The sequence below is a fragment of the Microcebus murinus genome, chromosome 21 (assembly GCF_040939455.1).
Source record: "Microcebus murinus isolate Inina chromosome 21, M.murinus_Inina_mat1.0, whole genome shotgun sequence".
NCBI lineage: Eukaryota > Metazoa > Chordata > Mammalia > Primates > Cheirogaleidae > Microcebus > Microcebus murinus.
This window is the reverse complement of record NC_134124.1, coordinates 12485648-12502120: the sequence shown is the minus strand read 5'-3', so window position 1 is coordinate 12502120 and position 16473 is coordinate 12485648. Positions and strand designations below refer to the sequence as shown.

Genomic DNA, 16473 nt, shown 5'->3' with positions numbered 1-16473 from the left:
GTGACACATGACTGTATCTTAGTGAATGGCTGTTGACATTTTTTTTTTCCATCCTCCATCCTTCCTTCCTTCCAACTTCCATCCTTGGAGTTGTTTCCAGTGGTGCATTAGTCCAGGCTTCAGGGGGAAGGTTAAAAACATAGATCCCTTGGGGTAATTCTAGTTTTATAGGTGTGGGCTAGTTCCTGGTAATCAATGTTTTTTCACGTTTTCCTGGTGAGTCTGTTGAGCAGCTGGATTTTTGGGAACCCCTGATACCTAGTCAGCGTCCTGTGGTCCCGGTGGTCAGCGGGCATACAGCCGGCACCCCGTTTGGAACTCCACTTTTTGCAAAGTTCTTGTTAATCTTATAAAGCACGACCGGTTGGTAGTCTGGCTTTCTAGCAAACAGTAAACATTTTTTTAGCAGAAACACCCCGCTGAAAAGTTAAGCAAAAATCAGGCAGGGGGCTATCGAATTTATGTGAAAATTATCAGTGAAAAGGAAGCAGGAAGGGAGACCTAAGTCAGCCTGATTAGTGTCAAAATTGTGTTGTATTCTCTGCGCTCATGGAGTTAAATTTTCTTTTTATTTTGTTTCGTTAGCTTTTGCATCTGTAGGAAATAAAGAACTGGGGTATTAAAGATTGTATTATTTTATTAACCGGGCATTGATACAATGCAGCACAACCTAAAGACCTTGAGACAATAGAGAGGAACTTGATGACATTGTACCTGCACGCAGGATCTACCTCCTCCATCAAGCATTGGCACCTAGGAGCTTGGTGGTTGTCATCTGGGCTAGTATTGGTAGCCAAGTAAAGAGATGAGAAATAAAATTGACAAGCTGAGCTCAGTTTTCAGGTTTGCATTCATGGGTAAAATTTGAGATTCTTTTTCTGTGCTGGAGGTGGAGGCTGCTCCATTATGTATACGCCTGACCTCAAAAGGGTTGTAGCACTTCGGAGTTCAGTTGATAACTGCTAGCTTGTTCGGTTTGATTCCCCCCTCTGCTCCCGGGTGACTTCATGGCCACTTGTTTGAAGACAGCAGAACCTGGCCCTCACATAGGTCTAGTCTGGATGAGTATTACCCCAAAAAGTAAATATTTAAAAGTAACTCCCCATCTTCCTTTTCCCCCCACAAATATCATGTGTTCATTGTAGAACAGTTAGAAAACACAAGGAAAAACAGGGTTATATTCATGCATTCCTCAGTTTTGTGTCTTTCTTAGTAACCCCAGAGAAAACCAATATTCATATTTCTGTTGTTATAGATTAGTTTTGCCTGTTGTTGATGCTCATATGGGATGGAATTATATAGTACGTACTCTGTTGTATCAGTGTTCTCTTGTTCAACACTGTTTTTTGTGTATTGATAGTCTGTTCTCTTCCATTGCTGTGTAGCATTCTGTTGTATAAGCATTCTGCATTTGTTAGAATTTATTACTCATCCTGCCAAAAAAATTGTCCAAACTTACTAACATGGAATCATTCTATCTATATGTAGTTTTTTGACTTTTACAATAACTTACTTGGAACTGTCATTTGTTATTAGTAAATGTATCATGTTTTACTGATTTTTTTTTATGGCTGTCCAGATGTATTCATTGTATATAAAATTATTGCAGTTTGTCTTAATTATTGGGTACTTATGTTGTTTCCAGTTATTTGTTCCTATATATAATGTTGTAATGAATCTCCTGATAGGTTGGTTTAAGCCCTTATCTAAGAGAAGTAGATTTTGTGGGTCCAAGGGCTTTGTTTCAGGCCTTTATTAGGTATTGCTAAACTGAAGCAGGCATTCCTAAGGTTCTCAGAAAATTCCTCAGGGGCATAGAAGTTGGCAATATTGTATAGACCTATACTTAAAAGGGGGTCATGAACAACTATGTAATACGTTTGGCCCAGTGCAAAATGAAAATGCAAAATGATTAAGAATTTGGTCGGGCGCGGTGGCTCATGCCTCTAATCCTAGCATTTTGGGAGGCTGAGGTGGGAGGATTGCTTGTGCTCAGGAGTTTGAGACCAGCCTGAGCAAGAGCAAGACCCCGTCTCTACTATAAATAGAAAGAAATTAGCCAAACAACTAAAAATAGAAAAATTAGCTGGGCATGGTGGCACGTGCCTGTAGTCCCAGCTACTAGGGAGGCTGAGGCAGTAGGATTGCTTGAGCCCAGGAGTTTGAGGTTGCTGTGAGCTAGGCTGATGCCACGGCACTCTAGCCAGGGCAATAGAGTGAGACTCTCTCTCTCAAAAACAAACAAACAAAAAACACAACAACATCAAAAACCAAAAAAATCCCACATGATTAAGAATTTCAATATGGTGATAGTATTCAAGTATGTGGCCCTTGTAAATGCTGAGCCCTGGGTGACCACATAGGTTACACACCCATGGAGCCAGCCGTGAGTGGGACGCATGCACTGGTGGGGCTGATATCCCAAGACCAGCCTCCGGATGGGCCTGTTCTCAAACCATTGTCTATTTTGAAGCTTTGTCCATCAACTCAGGACACCAGTAAGCTTTCACTGAATAGACAGCTGTCTAGGAAACAAGATTGTGGGAAGGGACATGGGATCTGAGGTTAACTGTGTGGATTCAAATATTAGCTCTGTCACTAATTTTTTTCTTTCTACAAAATTTTTTTTCTTATCTTTTTTCTTTTTTGTTTTTGTTACAATCCACCTACCATAAAGGCTGTCACGTATTTTTGTGTGACTGCAAGCAAATTTGTCTCTTTGAACCTCAGTTTTTCCATCTATAAATTGGGGTTAATATCACCCACCTCATAAGATTGTTGTGAGAATTAACTGAAATGCATGTAGATAATAAACTTAATACAGTGATTTACCGCAATAGGCTATTAAAAAGTATCAACTGGTATTATTGATGGTCAGTTCTTAAGTTCTGCATTTTAAGAGACAGAGCCAGACTGCCCTAAGATATAAACCTGTATTAAGCTGCTGGGCTTCTGAGATTCTGCTATTTGATTTATTCCTTAGTGTTACGGCATTGCTCAGCCCTGCCGATGCTCATGATTAATAATTTAGGTAACAACCTATTGGTTCCCAGAATGGGTTAGCAGAGCAGCTGGGAGGGAAAGTGCTGTAGGAGAGGAGGTCAGAGAGGGCTGGCAGGGTGTTTGGTCTCCCAGGGCTGTTGTGCAGTGTGGGGTAGCAGGGTGGGAGGGAAGGTTGAAAAGATGGGAAGCTTCTGCTCCAAGCACTTTGAATGCTGGAAAGGGGCAGGGGAGGGCTCATTGCCAGGTGGTTTACGGTGATTGTGTGTCACCTAGAAGTATGAAGTACAAGGGGTTTGGAGTTCACTGCAGGGGGATTTGCACTGTGAGCATTTAACTTCTCAGCTGCTGTGCTTGTCTTACTGTAAATGGGAATAATAATGGTGGTGGTAGTAGAATAGAACAGAATTATTACTACTGTTAATATCAACCAAGATTTGTTGAGTGCTTACACACATAATACCTTGAGTGCTTTGCACATTACCTTATTCAACCTTGGGACCACTCATGAAATAGGTATTATTAACCCCATTTTACAGAGGAGATGGAGCTTCACAGAGCTTCAGGAATTTAGCTACGTGGATGGGTAGGCAAGATGAGATGAAATGTGAATCTAAATGGTCAAAATCCAGGAAACACACCCTTACTCCCTGTTTCATAGCCATATATAGTGTGTGTGCGCTACACACACACACACACATATGATACATAAGTATGAATGTATATATTAAGCCTGGAAACTGCATAGCATTTACTGTGAGCTCTGTGAATTGCATCGGTTCTCTGAAACACTGTGGGAGAGACTACATATTCTGGCATTGTGGAGCGGAGCCGGGCAGTCTCCACAGCAGTGTTGGACTCAGGTAGTGAGTGGGCCGTCTGACCTCAAGACCTTGGAGTTCCTTTGCGGTACCCCTCTTTCTGTGTGGTTACAGGAAAACGCCAAAAACTCCATGATTAGAATGTAGATGTCATCGAAACAGGAGTATCTGTGGGACCTTTTTTCCCCCTTCAAAGACACTTTAATTAGATTCCCATCATGAAAACAATTAGGTAAGATTTGCCGTACCTAACCAGTCAATAATTCAAGGACAGGATCTCATTAAGAGCTTTTGCTTTCCCGGAAACTGCTGTTTTGAGGACTCAGTGCCGGTGGCTGGGTGCTCTTGGGATTAATTCCTGATCTATATTTCCCCTGAACTTTTTTACTTTCCCCAATCCAGAGGAAAACAAATTTTTAAATGACTGATTGTATAAACTACCTTTCTTGTTCACAGAAGTGTTTCAAGGTTTGGGTTGTGCTTTCTCTGTCGTTATTCTGTTGTGTTCTGTGTGCAATTGTATCCTTAGCGTGGGCAAAGCAATGATGCGACTCAAGATACAGGCACTGCTTGAGTGAGTGAGCTTCACTCCCAGGCTCTGTGGGTGGCTGTCCCTCAGCCAGGTGAAGGCTGCCCCCTGCTGACCTGAGTCATTGCAGCTCCTGAGACATCTGGTTCAATTTCCGTGACACAGAAGTATTGATATGTACTATAAATTGCTCCCCTTCTTTTCCTTCCCCCATTCCTCTTGTCTCTTTTGCTTCTTACCTTCCCTCTTTCTCTCCATATTTTCCTTCCTAAATACATTATTGATTTCCTACCGCATGCTAGTCGTTGCAATTGGAATTGAGGATGCAATGAGGAAAAAACAGGTACAGCCATTTACAAAAACATTTGGTATTATCTGTCGAAACTCTGCATGTCCTGTGGCCCAGATAATTGACTGCTAGATACTCTAGAGACACTCAGGCACATATGTATCTGGTTGCATTATGAATATTTTTATAACAGCACTGTTGATGATAGCTTTAAACTGGGTCCATTCAAAATGTCATCTTCAGTAGAGTAGACAAGTAATTTGAAGTGTTTTTAGTCAGTAGAACACTATGCAGAAATGAAAATGAACAAAAACCAGCTACGTGCAACAGTATGGATGAGTTTCGAATATAAAACTGAGCATGCGGACATTATCCTCTGTGCCTTAGTAAACAGTCAGTGCATGATCATTGTGTGCTTAGCAAGGTGATTTGGGGCAGTGTGGAGTCCAGGGAGTGCATGCTACAGAGAAGGGCCCCAATGGGAGGCAGCTGCAGGGAGAGAGAGAAAATGCTCTGTTAAACCCAGGCAGTAGCAGTACCAAGGGAGAGAGTGACATGGATTATTGAGGGACAGTAGAAATAAAATAAACACAATCTGGTGACTGATGAGATGTTTAGATGGATTGTAGAGAAGGAACCATTGAACATGGTGCCAAGAGTTCTGATCTCATGGACTAGAAGGATGGTTGTGTTATTCACTGAGATCGGAGGAGGACTAGGGTTTTGAAGGTGGTAGGTAATGAATCTTCATGGCATCAGGCTATATGACCTTGGGAAAATTATTTAACTTCTCTCTACCACAGTTTCTTCATGTATAAAAGAGAAAATAATTTTCAAAGCATAAAAACCTCAGTGATAATCCAGCGTGTGATACATAACATACACTGTTGCTGTACAGTTTTTTGAGCAGTAAGTGTGACCCTGAGCATGTAACATCATAAATGCAATGCAGTCCTTTCTTTAGGCTTTTCAGAGATGAAAGACAGGTGTAGGAAAACTTGAATCATCCTTATTGTCTTGAGTGAAACACCATACACTTCAAGTGTGGGGTCGGGAGAAAGTCTTAGGACAAAAGGCATGAAGAGCTGAGATTATATTATATATCATGAGAAAAGGAAAGCCAAGAGGTGATTTAATGAGACTCTAAGTGAAGGGCAAGCCAGAAGTTAGAATGTGCTTTTGCTAAAAATGGTTTAAAAGGCACAGATCCTTTTTATAAAACAAATGCCTTATTCATATACAAGTGATGCTTATTTTTTTGATGGTTGCCAAAGTAATATATATTTATTATAGAAAATTTGTAAGCCACTAAAAAGAAAAATAAAGTAAATAAATAGCACCTATAATTATTTTATTTTTCCAGCATATTGTGGAGGTACAAATGTTAAGGTTACGTATATGCCCTTGCCCCCCCACCTCGAGTCAGAGCTTCAAGCGTGTCCATCCCCCAGTTGGTGTGCATTGTATTTATTATGTATGTATATACCCATCCCCCTTCCCCCCGCCTGCCTGACACCTGGTAAATGTTATTCCTGTATGTCCACTTAGGTATTGATCGGTTAATACCAATTTGCTGGTGAGTACATGTGGTGCTTATTTTTCCATTCTTAGGATACTTCACTTAATAGAGTGGGTTCCAGCTCTAGCCAGGAAAATACAAGAGGTGCTATATCACCATTGTTTCTTAGAGCTGAATAGTACTCCATGGTATACATATACCACAGTTTATTAATCCGCTCATGTATTGATGGGCACTTTGGTTGTTTCCACATCTTTGCAGCACCTATAATTCTTACGCCCAGGGATTCTGTTGTTAACATTTCAGCTCTGTCCATGCACCCACCTGGCCCTCCATCCATCCATTTTTTTCTTTTCTTTTTTTTTTTAAATAGAGCTGAAATTAAACTGTATATTATTGTGCACACTGCTATGTTTTGCACAGGACCTTAAATGGAGACTAATCCCAGTGTGAGCGATTTGGGTTAGCTATGTGCATTAAGAAGAAAATGTCCTATGTGCTCTGTCAATGAGTTATTGAGGGAGAGCGCAGTATTTTCTTTTCTGGTAGTCTTAAAATATAATAGGATAAACTTGTTGATGGCGAGGGCATGACCCTGCTTTACTGGCCTGTTATTCTCTGATATCTGGACAAACCCTGAAAGTGCTTTTCTGAGACTTATTTCTCCCAGAAGTGGCAGAAAGAAATATTGGTTAGAATATGATGTGAGAGAGACTTTTATTAATCCCTCACCTACACTTGCCTCGAGGACTGAGGACCGGAGAAGTGCACCTCTCCCAAGAGTGTGCGACTGCTCGACTTTTCACTTTTAAGTATTAAAATCACTGTAAAATTCTACTCTGATTAATCCAGAATAAAGGCGGAAAAGATTAGTGTCACTAGGATATAGTTTTACATGAGCGAATCATTTTAAATGGGCTTACATCTAAGAGGTAGAAGCTGCTTAGACTGAAGGCATTTATGCCAGATTGGATGGGATAACTCGTGTGTGTGTGTGTGTGTGTGTGTGTGTGTGTGTGTGTGTGTGTGTATGACAGAGGGAGAGGAAAGGAAAGGAGGGAGGGAGAGGAAGAGAGAAATTCTGAAGCTTTCTTTATGCGCATGATCTAAATGTAGAGACTCCTGCTATTAGAAAAGAGGTCTAATTAAGAGGTTTTAATAACCATTCTGACCAAAATCACACAGTTTGATCATTTTTCCAGGTTTTTTGTTTGTTGGTTGGTTTTAGTGCCTATGCTCACATATCAATGCATACATACATGTAAATATCTATACAGGAGGCTTGGTTGCCATGTCTTTCCCATAGATATGTACGAAGGCTGGGAAAATATTTTCTTAGTTGAGTATTTTTGATTGCAAAGAAATTAAATTAACTCATTCATTTAACAAATGCTCATTGAAGCCGTCGAGTGTCAGCGCTGTGCTGAAAACGGGGGAAAGGAGATGAAAAGCATCGAGGAGTTGCCACAAGCCTGTTTAGTCAGTGGTGCACATGTAACTGTTCATCTGTACCTGACACTTGGTGTCCTCGGGAGAGAAGACCCTTCTACTCTCACGATAAAGTCTAAACTGCTCATCCTGAGACCATTTGCAGTCCCGTCTCCACTTACCCTTTCGGCCTCATGTCCACATCTGTCACACCCACCTTATGCTCCAGTCATTCCTATGGGAAGAATTTATCAAGCCCCTTAGCATGTCGTGGGTGTTTTCAGCTAACTTATGGCTCATCAGATATCTCTGTTCCTTCACGCCTCCTTGCCTGGGTCCTTGTGATTTTCCTCTGATAGAATGCTTGGCCTCCACTTGCTGGCATGCTCCCAGGTGTCTGTTTGTCTAGTCCACTAGTCAGTGAGATCCTGGGGGACAGAGACCACCTTCTCTGTGGGCCTCTAGCACTCAGTAGTAGCCATGCTGCCAGTGTTTTGAAAAAAAAAAATGAATGAATGAAACTAAATTAAGTATAATCCAAACCTCTCGTGGTGATGAACTCCCTCAGCTTTTGTTTACCTCAGAAAGTCTAAATTTCTCTCATTTTTGAAGGATAGTTTTGCCAGGTATAGTATTCTTGGTTTGTAGTTTTTTTTTTTTTTTGCTTGCTTTTTTTTTTTTTTTTTCTTTAGCATTTTGAACATATCGTTTCATTCCCTTCTGGCCTGCAAAGTTTCTGCTGAGAAACCCACTAAAAATTTTATGAGCTCCCTTTTATGTGATGAGTTGCTTTTCTCTTGCTGTTTTCAAGATTCTCTCTTTGTGACTTTTTTTTTTTTTTTTTTTTTTTAGTGTGGCAGGTGTTTATTGATTTCCTGGGGGGGATAAATAAGCACAGCCTGGCTGATTACTTCTTCAGCAACTCAGTATTGTGACTTGCCCCTGCCGGATCGTTTTTATACAGCATGAAGTAACCCTGCACATGGGCAGGACTGATCTGGGTTGTAGCTTTAAGGACATTTTCTGCAAAGTCCTCAGCCAAGGAAGGTGCTTGCCCTGGATAGAACCTCTGGAACATCTGGGTCAGTTGCCAGTGTGAGCAATAGCCCACATACTCCTTCAGGTCTACTCGCCCTGGGCGTATCAGGGCAGGGTCCAGTCTGTCAACATGGTTAGTGGTCATGAACACAATGCGGGCTTCAGTAGAAGCCACACCATCCAAGGCATTGAGCAGTCCACTGAACGTTAGACGGCCTAGACCTTGGTACTTTACTGGGTTTTCTGCAGCCAAATCTCGACTGAGAAAAGCAGCATCCACATCCTCCAGGAGCACCAGGCTCTGCTGTGGGGCCACACTCAGCAGGTGGTTGAGCCGGTCATCAGAGAGGCTGGAGTCTGTGAGACTCAGCAGGCAGATGCTGTGCTCCAGTTGCCCAGCCAGGGCTGTGATAAAACTGCTCTTTCCGCAACCAGGGGGCCCATAAAGCAGGTAGCCACGTCTGTAGGGAATCCCTCTGTCAGTGTACCACTTGGGGTTATTGATGAATTCCCGGATATCTCTGACAATTCAGTCGGCCAGACCCTGTTGTAGAACCACAGAATTCAGTGGTCGCCGGCGGCGGGGATAGCCAAAGGGGCGCCATTCAGAGCCCACAGCTGTGTACATCACCGTTTTCCCTTCCTCCTGTTGCAAGGCTAGCTCTCGAGCTTCCTCCAGGATGTTGAAGAAAACCTTTCGGTCAGTGCCCAGGGCCGTGAAGGTGACAGATTCCCAAGGAGTCCCTGTCTGCAAGTCTATCATCTGCATCTCTCGACTTCGTTCTACCCGTATCCATTTCCCCTGATACCAGATAAAGTGGTTTCCAGGGCTGGGGACAAATTCAAACTTGGTGGAAATGCGGCCACTCTCGTGCTGAAGGTACGAAGTCTCAACACTGAGGTGCTGAGTACGGGTACTGTGACGGGTAAGCCAGCTAAGCAACCAGGCATAGCTCCTGTCTCGAGCAGGGACTTCCAGTGTGATCATGTAATGGCGCCGGAATGCCACCAGGCCCAGTTGGGCACCCTTCCGGGCCAGGGCCAGGGCTGTGCCCACACCCACCAGCCCAAATCCAGCTCCAAAGTAGGGATTGTCCTTCAGGGCCAGAATAAAGTCTGAAAGTGGCATCTTGAAAGGGAAACACCAACCCTTACAGGCTCTGGAGCATTATCAAAACCGCCATGACTCTCTGGCCCTCCATCTCGATGGTATCCTCTTTGTGACTTTTAACGGTTTGATTATAATGTGTCTTGGTGTGAGTTTCTTTGGATTTATCTTAGTTGTAGTTCACTGAGCTTGTTAAATTTGTATGCCTATTTTGTTCCTCAAATTTGGGAATTTTTCGGCCATTATTTCTTCACATAGGCACTCTGCCCCTCTCTAGTTCTTTTCTCTTTCTGAGACTCCCATAATGTGTATATTGATTTAATTGACAATGTCCCCAAAGGCCATCAGGCTCTCTTTATTTTTTTACATTCTTTTTTTCCTTTTGGCCCATAATCTCTTGTTCCCCAGAGTGTCAGTCGGAGGTACTTTAGATTCTTTTAGTGCTGTAGCAAGCTGCTATGCTTGCTTTTGAAAATATACTGACATTTCCTTAAGCACTCTGAGTCACGCCCTTGGGCAGCCCCTCATAAAGCAACAAAGCTGGGTGTACATTTAGCTCTTCTCTATCCCTTCTGAGGAAGAAGTCAGGAATTGGGAGTTTTTCCTAATTATGCTGCTCTGTGCCGGGTGGGAGGGGGCTACCATGGGCAAAGCAACAAACTTCCTTTCCTGCTTTGATGTGGCTCTTCTGGGCTTTGCACCTGCCTGGAGTGCTGGCACCTCTCAGCTGGTTTGTGGAGTTCTCACAAAGGATAGTTGGCTCACATATTGTTATTAAGTCATTGGCTCTTTCGGGGAACAGGGGCTTCAGGCTTCCTATTGAGCCATCTTATATCACTCTCAAGTGTAATCCAAATCTCTATATTATGAAATGGGGAAAACTAATATTGATGTAACTTTGATAATTAAAATTGGTAGAGATGGTGGTACATCTCTTCTCTCTCAGTCCCCTCTCCAGGGAAGGATTAAAGAAGTCCTTCCAGGCTTTCCAGTCTTGTCTCTGTTTGTCTGTCTCTCTTTAGTAATAGTGTCTAACGTTTAATAAATGCGTATGTGTCAGGAACTCTTCATATTCCTGTATGTATTAACTCATGTACTTGTCACAGTAGTTGTAAAAGGAAGGTAGGATGATTATTCCCATTTTACACGTGAGGAAACTGAGTTATAGAGAATCTAAATAATTTACCCAAAGTGATTCTATTGATATCTCAGTTTTAAAAAGACATTTTGCAGCATGAAATGAATATTCTTTAATTTATATAAGACTGTTGTTTAGAATATATATACTATAAAACTTCTGTTTAGAATATATATACTATAAAACTTCTTTTAACAGTCTTTCCCTATAGTAGCCAATTATTGAATTATTATGTATATTATTTTGTGTTAATTATAAGTGGTAATTTTGCTGCTGGAAATGTCTGTGGTTTACATATCCAAGTGTAGAAGACATCAGAAATGTGTTTCTTTTTGTTTTTTACAGGACAGAGTTCATTCAAAGAGGCAGGATTTCAATCACAGGAGCCGGATTTCTCAACTACATTTTGGAAACTTTTGCCAGCACATTCTTAAGGCAGGGAGCCCAGAAGGTAAACTTGTTTCTGCTTTGAACCAACATTAGTTTTAAGAAACAATGAGAGTTCCAATAGGGTTTATTGAATAAAGCTCGTGAACAGACGTAACAAGAAAAAAATATCGTTACTATATAAATATATGCAAAAATAATTACCCTCAATAATTATTACATAACTCCAAATCAAAATAAAACCAATGTGCCATTTATGGCTCATTTGATTAAAAATATGCCAATGAAGAGTATGAAAATACGGAACATACTTACAGTCTAATTAAGGGAAATGATAGAATGAATAATTATAGTATCTGCAGTATAATGACAACTATTTAATAAAAAAGATAACAATAGCTAATATTTATTGAGTGCTTACTATGTGCCACTGGACTGTTAAAAGAATTATTTATTGTCTTATTTAATCCACATAAACCTTTGAAGTATCTATTATTGTTATCCTGATATTATAGATGAGGAAAATATAGAGACCCCAATTGTCCATTCTTACAGTTTTCAAACACTACTTATGGGAGCTTAGCCTTCCATTAAGGTGACTCAGAGACCACGTTGGACCTGTGTGCCCTATTTCAAGTAGAGCTGTTCCATTTTTAATCTGTCCTCTATGGCATTACATATGATATTTATATATCTTATTTTCTTGACATCATAGCATTATTTTTTAAAACTTCTTAGCTGGATGTGGTGGCATGTGCCTACAATCCCAGCTACTCAGGAGGCTGAGGCAGGAGGGTTGCTTGAGCCCAGGAGTTCAAGAGCCAGCCTGGGCAACACAGGGAGACCCTGTCTCAAAAACAACAACAACAACAACAAAAAGAAAAACAAACTAAACAAAACTTCTTTAGGGCCAAGCCCATTCCTTATGCGTCTTTATATGCCTATTGCAATGAATAGAGAATAGAACATCATGCCAAAGTCTCCAAAGTGTTTTGTTATTATTATTGTTATTGTGATGATAATCAGATTCACTTATTTCCAGAATTTACTCAGGACTTCCGTATGTGTTATCTCATTTTGTTTTGTGGGTTGGAGTTAATGACTTGTTTCAAGAACCATTGTTATGGCCCGGATGCGGTGGCTCACACCTGTAATCCTAGCCCTCTGGGAGGCCAAGGTGGGCGTATTGCTCCAAGTCAGGAGTTCAAACCCAGACTGAGCAAGAGCGAGACCCCCTCTCTACTATAAATAGAAAGAAATTAATTGGCCAACTGATATATACATAAAAAATTAGCCGGGCATGGTGGCACATGCCTGTAGTCCCAGCTACTCGGGAGGCTGAGGCAGTAGGATTGCTTGAGCCCAGAAGTTTAGGTTGCTGTGAGCTAGGCTGATGCCACGGCACTCACTCTAGCCTGGCCAACAAAGCGAGACTCTGTCTCAAAAAAAAAAAAAAAAAAAAGAACTATTGTTATGACTCCCAGAGATTTCTGGTGATGGATCCTTGTTTTCATTTTTGCAAGTCTAGGTTTAAGAATGAACCTGGCCCAGGAAGTGTTAGTCTGGGAGGCTGAGGGTAATGAACGAATATTCGGTACTGTTCTATATGCCATAGACATACTGTCGAGATTGGTGATATGTTCTTGGCCCAGTTGAGGCAGTTCCCGGCACATACTCAGACTGGTCCAGCCTATTTAAACCTGGGCTTGAAGGAGGATAGTCAAACTTCTAGAAAGTCTGATGTCATATTTAACTCACTCAGACATGATTACAAGTTTTTCTGCTATATTGCAATATACGCTTTTGTAAAAACCCCCATGTTCTGTAAAATTGCTCTCTAAAAATAGTGGGGCTGATGAGCAAAATAATTTCATTGCCATGTCCTTGACTGAGCTGACTTCTTGTACATCCTTTAAACCCTCTATCACAAAATAATTGAGTATACTTTTCTATAATACAGATGTATTAATCAGAAGAATGAAATTCCTTTCTGGGAAGGATAAAATTTGGCTGAATTAGGGTTCAAAGTCAGTGTTTCCTATCATCAAATTGATTACAAATGTTCATTTATAAAAATCATTCTTGTGGGCCATGTAAAAACAGGATTTGGCCTATAGGCTATAGTTTGCCAGCCCCTGCTTTAGATAAATGTTGTTTGATTAACCCAAGTGGGTCTGTATTTGATGTATCAATCTGAACCTATTAAAGCCTTTTAATTGCACAGTCTGATCCTGTGAAATGCATAAAGTGAATGCTTTATCCCCCCTAATTTTAATGAGAAATGACTCGAAAAGATAAGTGCACCCAGTATGTGGTAACTGCTTTCCTGCCTTTCTTCCTCTTACAAATATATATTGAGCACCTGCTTTGCTCTGGGCACTGTGCTAAGTGTGGGATAAATGGATTTATTCACAGAACTAGCACGGGTTGGGGTCTGGACTCAAATCTCCATCTTTTTGTCAATAAGACACACCTCTTGCTGCTTTGCTGTGCAGCCCTCAGGTGAATGAACCAGAATCCTTGCCTACCCAGCACCGTGAACTTCACAATACGGTCGTGCGTTAGGTGGATTTGTGTTGCAGTCTCACTCCCCTTGTATTGTTAGGACTCTTTGGTTGCAAGTAACAGAAACCACTTTAGGCGAGCTCACTGTAAGGCTGCAAGGGTGGTGAGGCTGGCAGACTTCTGAAAGGTCTGCCCTGGAACCGAAGGCTGCCAGGATCCCAGGTGGCATTCCTCCTTCAACTCTTGTCTGTAAAACCATGTGTCTGTTTTATTCTTCTCTTTCTCCGTGGTCTGGTTTTCTCTCCTCTCCAGGGTGTCTAGAGGGATGTGGACCTCCGCTGTCAAAGTGTACATGTTGTATGGAATTCTGGTGAACAAAAAGACTGTCTGCTTATTTCCTTTCTTTCTAAATTGTTTGAGCCCTTCCAAAGACTCTTGTTAGCTTTCCATAGGCCAGGCACCGCCAGGAGGGTGCAAGTCAGGCTGTAGAAATGTGGCTTATCCCCTGTGATGACCATGTGGATCAGGGTCAGGGGCACTTCTCAGAGAAAGGGTGTGTGTGTGTGTGGGGGGGGGGGTAAATATTCCCAAAGGTTTCTGGAATGGTCCCATGGTCAATTCTATGTTGCTTGGTGGCAGAATTGGGGTTTATTAATCTTAATCCTGATCCCACCCCAACCGTAGCACCTTGGTCAGTGTTCAGTACATTTGCGTATAAACAAGTAGAAAGGGCCGGGCGCGGTGGCTCACGCCTGTAATCCTAGCACTCTGGGAGGCCGAGGTGGGCGGATTGCTCGAGGTCAGGAGTTCGAAACCAGCCTGAGCAAGAGTGAGACCCCATTTCTACTATAAATAGAAAGAAATTAATTGGCCAACTAATATATATAATTAGCTGGGCATGGTGGCAAATGCCTGTAGTCCCAGCTACTTGGGAGGCTGAGGCAGGAGGATCGCTTGAGCCCAGGAGTTTGAGGTTGCTGTGAGCTAGGCTGACGCCACGACACTCACTCTAGCCTGGGCAACAGAGTGAGACTCTGTCTCAAAAAAAATAAAAAGAAACAAGTAGAAAGGAAATAGAATGTGCAGTGAGCTTCACTATTGGTTTCTGATGAGTAATATGTAGAAATAATTAAGTGACTTAAACTTTTTAAAGTGATAAACTCAAGCGATTCCTCTTTCTTCTCATTCATTTAATATGTTCGGAAGTAGGAATATATTTTTCCTGATAGCTTTTGCCTCTTCTGAGTTGACTTTTTCTTTTTGAAGAGGCCAGGTTTAATTAGCTTTTCACTTGTAGGAGCCGTTGATACTTTTACCCCAGCGGTCAAGTTTTCCCGTGTCAGCCTGACTTCCTTCTCAGCCGAGCCTCGCACGTGGCTTCTGGGAAGCCACCAGAGAGTGTTGAGATGACTTTATTTTCACTTTATGCCTGAGTCTGTTTAGCAGTGGTAAGGTAGGGATCTGATATCTATTTTTTTTTTTTTTTTTTTGCTAGGAAAAGCAAGACTAGGTGCTCACAAACGCTCCATCTCTGTGTTTGGAAATTAAAAATTGGCTCTTGGGATGGATCTGCAGCCGAGGTCGCGGGTGTTTCTGTGCCTTTGGGGGCCTGTTCAGTTGCTTTTTTCTTCTCCCTTCAACCCTCTGTGGGAACTTGCAGTTTGGGGGCCTTTCTGACACAAATACAGACTTCCCACCCGCCAGTCAGACCCCACTTTCCTTTTGCGTGGAGGTCTGAGGGCAGGAGAGCGGGGGTTTCCCTCTGGGGGGGCCAGTCGACAGGGTCCTCCAAATAGAAGCAGTTCCAAACCGACAGCCTGAGCTCGCTGCCATCGCCCCTGTGACCTAGAACAGGTGACTTTGCCCCCCGGATCCCAAGTTTATTTGTCTGCAAGAGGAGGATTTTAGGGCGGTCTTACAGATATGTGTGAAAACTGTGTTCGAAGCTTTCCCTAAATTGAAGAGCACAGGTCAGATATACAAAACGTGTTCTCTGTGTTTTTAAGAATTAAAAAAGTCGTAATCGTCATAATCATGTGCTTGTTTAGCACACTTTTATTTTCACGGTTAGATGTATTTTTTTCCCCCTCAAACTCATGTGAACACACACAGTCCAGGGAACTAGATTTTAGAACCGGAAGTTCAACTCCACCACAACTTTTGGGGTGTCAGCTGCGTGCCAGGCACTGAGGAGGGTGCCGGAGACACAAGTGAGAGTAAGATGTGGTTCACAAGGTAGAGACTGCGCGTGAAGCAGCTTTGCTTCTGGGACACCCAGCTCAGGGCGGAAGGCATGACAGACAAATGAATAAACATCTGCTGAGGCTGAAAATGTTTTGAGCCCTGCCTGGTGTTCAAGTGCCAGCACTGTGGTCAGTGCTGAGAAGGGTATTAAAATAACAACTGTGCTTACAAGAGCTTAGTAGATGCCAAGCACCGTGTTTGGCATGCATTACCTTATCTGCTCTTCTCAACAATACGATGAGACAGGAATCGTTATTCCCATTTTATGCATAGGGAAACTGAGGTCCCAAGTGGCAAGACAGTTTCTCAAGGTCACAGAAGGAGTAAGCGGTAAACCTGGGATTTGAACCCCAGCTTGTCTGACTCCGGTGTGTTCTTGATCTCTACACCACAGTGCTGCATCTGTGATCTCTGCACTTCAGCTGCGTGCCTGGGGCAAGCTGTATGTGCTTGCTGGAACCAGAGTG

At 42.3% G+C, this 16473-nt stretch overlaps 1 protein-coding gene and 1 pseudogene across 4 annotated transcripts in view; one reads left to right on the top strand and one right to left on the bottom strand.

Annotated features, from left to right (window-relative positions):
* The window catches only part of PRELID2 (PRELI domain containing 2), an 88545-nt gene that overhangs the window by 45650 nt on the left and 26422 nt on the right, over positions 1-16473 (top strand). For all 3 annotated transcript variants that reach the window (XM_012749054.2, XM_075996168.1, XM_012749053.2), the window contains exon 5: positions 11216-11321. In XM_012749054.2, the coding sequence (XP_012604508.1) occupies positions 11216-11321 (106 nt within the window). The remainder of the gene's footprint in view (positions 1-11215; positions 11322-16473) is intronic.
* On the bottom strand, positions 8414-9836 carry LOC105862617 (mitochondrial chaperone BCS1 pseudogene; annotated as a pseudogene). The gene has a single exon (XR_001150115.3). The product of XR_001150115.3 is annotated as a mitochondrial chaperone BCS1 pseudogene (transcript).